Source organism: Mus pahari, chromosome 19 (assembly GCF_900095145.1).
Source record: "Mus pahari chromosome 19, PAHARI_EIJ_v1.1, whole genome shotgun sequence".
In the NCBI taxonomy this organism is placed as follows: Eukaryota; Metazoa; Chordata; class Mammalia; order Rodentia; family Muridae; genus Mus; species Mus pahari.
In genome coordinates this window covers 57427080-57430560 of record NC_034608.1, presented here as the reverse complement: position 1 = coordinate 57430560, position 3481 = coordinate 57427080, and the positions used below count along the sequence as shown (strand labels likewise).

The following is a 3481-nucleotide window of genomic DNA, read 5'->3' as shown; positions in this document are numbered from 1 at the left end:
CAATCTCCCTGAGACTCCCCTGTGGAAGAATTCTACTAGGGAGGTCCACCAGTGAGCAAACAGGACTCAAAGAATCCCATATCCCATGTGATAAGCAAAATAATAAGGAGCTGGTTTGGAATTGAGAGAGGCAAAATCAAAACCGCAGGCTCATAGGATCCCTAGGGTGGGCCTTCACTGAGAACACTGTAAGAGAACATGAAGCATTAAGGTTGCTGAGAGTGAAGATCGTGAGTTATGTACTACCATCATAGCTTTATTGAATGATGAGGTTTTTCATGTTGAAATACTAAATATCTCTAGGACTTTGTGTCATTGAATTCAGAAACACAGTGTTTCACATACCATGATAATACATGGGAGGACATGGGAAACGGAGGAAGATTTGATACTACATTTGAAATTACAAATTGTTGTTATTCTGTTTCAGCGATTACACCACTGTTATCTTCTTTCCTTTCTGAGGAGGAAACTTGGGTTTTTTCACTCATAGGTAGTTCTACATAACTCCTCAAGAGAAAAAGGAACACAGCGAACAAAAGGAAAAAACAAGCAAAAAGAATCCAAATAAGAATTGCTAGCCCAATACTTTTCTTGTGTTTCTTTTCATTATAGTACAGAGGGCCACTGTCAACACTCCCTCCAAAGCCACTTTCCAGGCAATGTGGTGGGTCCCACCCAAGGTTACAGTGGCAGTGGTGTAAATTGTTGCATACACCTTTCATGTTGCATGTCTTGGGTGAACACGGACTTGTCCAAATTGACTTACTGACACACTTCTTATTAATACACACATGCTCTGAACCACAGTCTGTGCCATCTTTCACAATACCAATGTCAGGGATTGTCATCCCAAAATGGTAGTCAGTCCCCCAACAGGTGACACCATTGAGGTGAGTCCAGTGTACAGTGGAATGCTCCCTCAAAAAAGGAATGCCTGTTACATTCTCACACTGAACTCTGCCACAGAGGATGTCCGGGTCATGACATCTTAAGTATGTACCTCTGATCATACCACAGTTGCCAAAACGGTCACCTTGGGTGTTGAGTTCTCTGTAGCAACTGTGATCTGCACTCCTGGCTTCTTTGCCGAAGATTTGCTTACACTGTTCATCTCGGTTATTACATCTCTTCTCATAGCAGTAGCCACCATCTCTACAGGGACTCCCATCAAGCAAATAAACGTCATTAGGACACTTATGTGAATGTCCATTGCACCATTCTGGAAGGTCACATTCATTGACCTTTTCTCTGCAAACTCTGCCTGATGGCAAGATCTGGCAATCCGTGCAACAAAGCCCGGAAGCACAGGCAGCCCCAGCTTTCAGGGTGCAGCTGGACTTACAACATGGATCTTCTGCACAGCCTTTTGCAGTTCCACAATCACACTGCTCTCCAATGTCAACCACTCCATCCCCACAGAGCTTGCTTTTGAGGATGCCTAGTGACTTCTTTTCCTTGCGCATACACTTGGCAGTAGCGTATGTAGTCCAGAAGTCAGAATAACTACAGTTACTGAACTTCTGGATACCATTGTCTGTTGGAGCCATTAAGCAATCATTTCCTCCACATGTACATGAGCTGTTATCATGGTGCATACCCAGATTATGACCCATCTCGTGTGCTATAATATGTCCAAAATGAAAAAGATTACGTCCTAACAGACGATCAACTCCACAATTATGAGATGGCACACAGACAGTTCCAATATAGGCTAAACCAAGGTAAATACCAAAATCATAATTCACAAAAAGATGTGCAATGTCATTTGGAATTCGAAAATTAAGGCTGAGAGCCTTCCAAATACAAAAATCAATTAGGAGGTCTTCGATGTTACGTACCTGCACGTGGTTTCTTTCATTCCACATCTCAACTCCAAGTAAAAGTAGTTCAACATCCAGTGTCTCATAAATATTATTTATTATATTGACAATAGTGAATACTTCCACTAACACACGTGATGTATTATTGTTATGATAACGAATTCGCTCACGGTCAACAACCAATGCCAGGTCAAGAAAACGCCTGTGGGTCCACCATCCCTCATAGTGGCTTTGCATCAGGGTGGGGTTTTCATTCTTCTGAAGTTTCATTTGCCATGCTATCCCTTCTTCTGTCAATGCACATCTCATGGGGAGTAATTCTGNCTCCTCACTGTCCATCTTGTGAACCAAATGTTCAAATGTGGAAGAAAAGTTCTTGGGCTTGATTTCATAGACTGTGCCATTTATCTGCAGTATTCCTTGAAAGCCTCCATAACAGGTGGTAATAGCCACCATAGACTCTGGGTCTCCATCCATATAGCCATGGTAGTAGCAATCCTTCTGGACATAAGGCTGGTCCTTGTGCAGAGCACCTTGCTTAGTGTAGGTGAATACAGAGAAGAGACTAGAANCCAAGAACNTCTTGGCCTTNATGTNAATNAANTGTTTCTGACCCCCAAAATGCAGGCTATAGGTCAGCCATCCCATATCCCACATTGGTCTGTTGCCTGTGACCCGTAAGGGTACCACTACTTCTGGGAGGCTGGTGTGCTGAGCATANGCAGTCAAGGGCCATGATGAAAGAATGATCAGTATTTCTAGCCAGAGGTACAGATGAGGTATCCTCATGTATACCACAGCCTTACCCATAGCCACCTTGTCCTCTGAGGCAGCAAAGGAGGATGCCCTTTGTCTTGTTTGCATGCAGTGCTGGCTTTTAATGGTCTGTCTTCTGGCTGAGTTGATGCATTAGAGTAGCAGGACTAAATGAAAGGACAGAAATTGGAGTATTTCAGTATGGGCAGGCCACGGTGGAAGGGAAAGATCAAGATTTAAGCTTAAATGGCCAAGGTATTGTTCAAAGGCATGACTCTACAAAGTTCATTAGATTTGCTGTTTAATTTTGTTGAAGTCAAAACCACCATTTGTATAGTCAAACTATGGCTATAAAGAAGAATTTTAATTTGCAAATGTTGATACTTTCTGATCTTAGGTAACAAACTAATGGATTTATTCCTTCACCTTACAAATAAACACTTATATAAGATACAGAAACAAGCTCCCATGCAAGTCCATTCACACACACTGTAAGCTTACTGTGCAAAATGCCAAGAGATCATAGCAGAAAAGAAGAAAAGGATCTATTCAGGACAAAAGTTCTAAATTGTGAGTACCATCATACTATCCCCAGGTGTTCTCCATGTCTGTGGCTTTCATGTTGCTATTTTTAAAGACATTATTTCAGTATATCACCTTAATTGCCTTTGATTTCATGGTCCTTTAGCCTCTGGCTCTCATTCAAGAGCTTGAACTACAGGTACCTATTACTTATTGTCTTTTATATTTCCATTTCCAAGAAAATATATTTTCATTCCTTTGATAATTTTTAATAGTAGTTTTTGTTCTGATGGAAAAGGTTTAATCACTATTGATGTGATATTCTTGATAATTAATCCATATGACTTCATCATAATTTATTCTTTTTTTTCTTTTTTTTT

General features: G+C 40.9%; 1 protein-coding gene across 1 annotated transcript in view; it reads right to left on the bottom strand.

The window, feature by feature from the left end:
* Positions 1-228: 228 nt before the first annotated feature.
* Positions 229-3481, bottom strand: part of LOC110336957 (disintegrin and metalloproteinase domain-containing protein 25) — a 3936-nt gene continuing 683 nt past the window's right edge. Inside the window, exon 2 of the mRNA XM_021219689.1 lies at positions 229-2746. Within this exon, the coding sequence (XP_021075348.1) occupies positions 417-2687 (2271 nt within the window). The 5' untranslated portion in view covers positions 2688-2746 and the 3' untranslated portion in view covers positions 229-416. The remainder of the gene's footprint in view (positions 2747-3481) is intronic.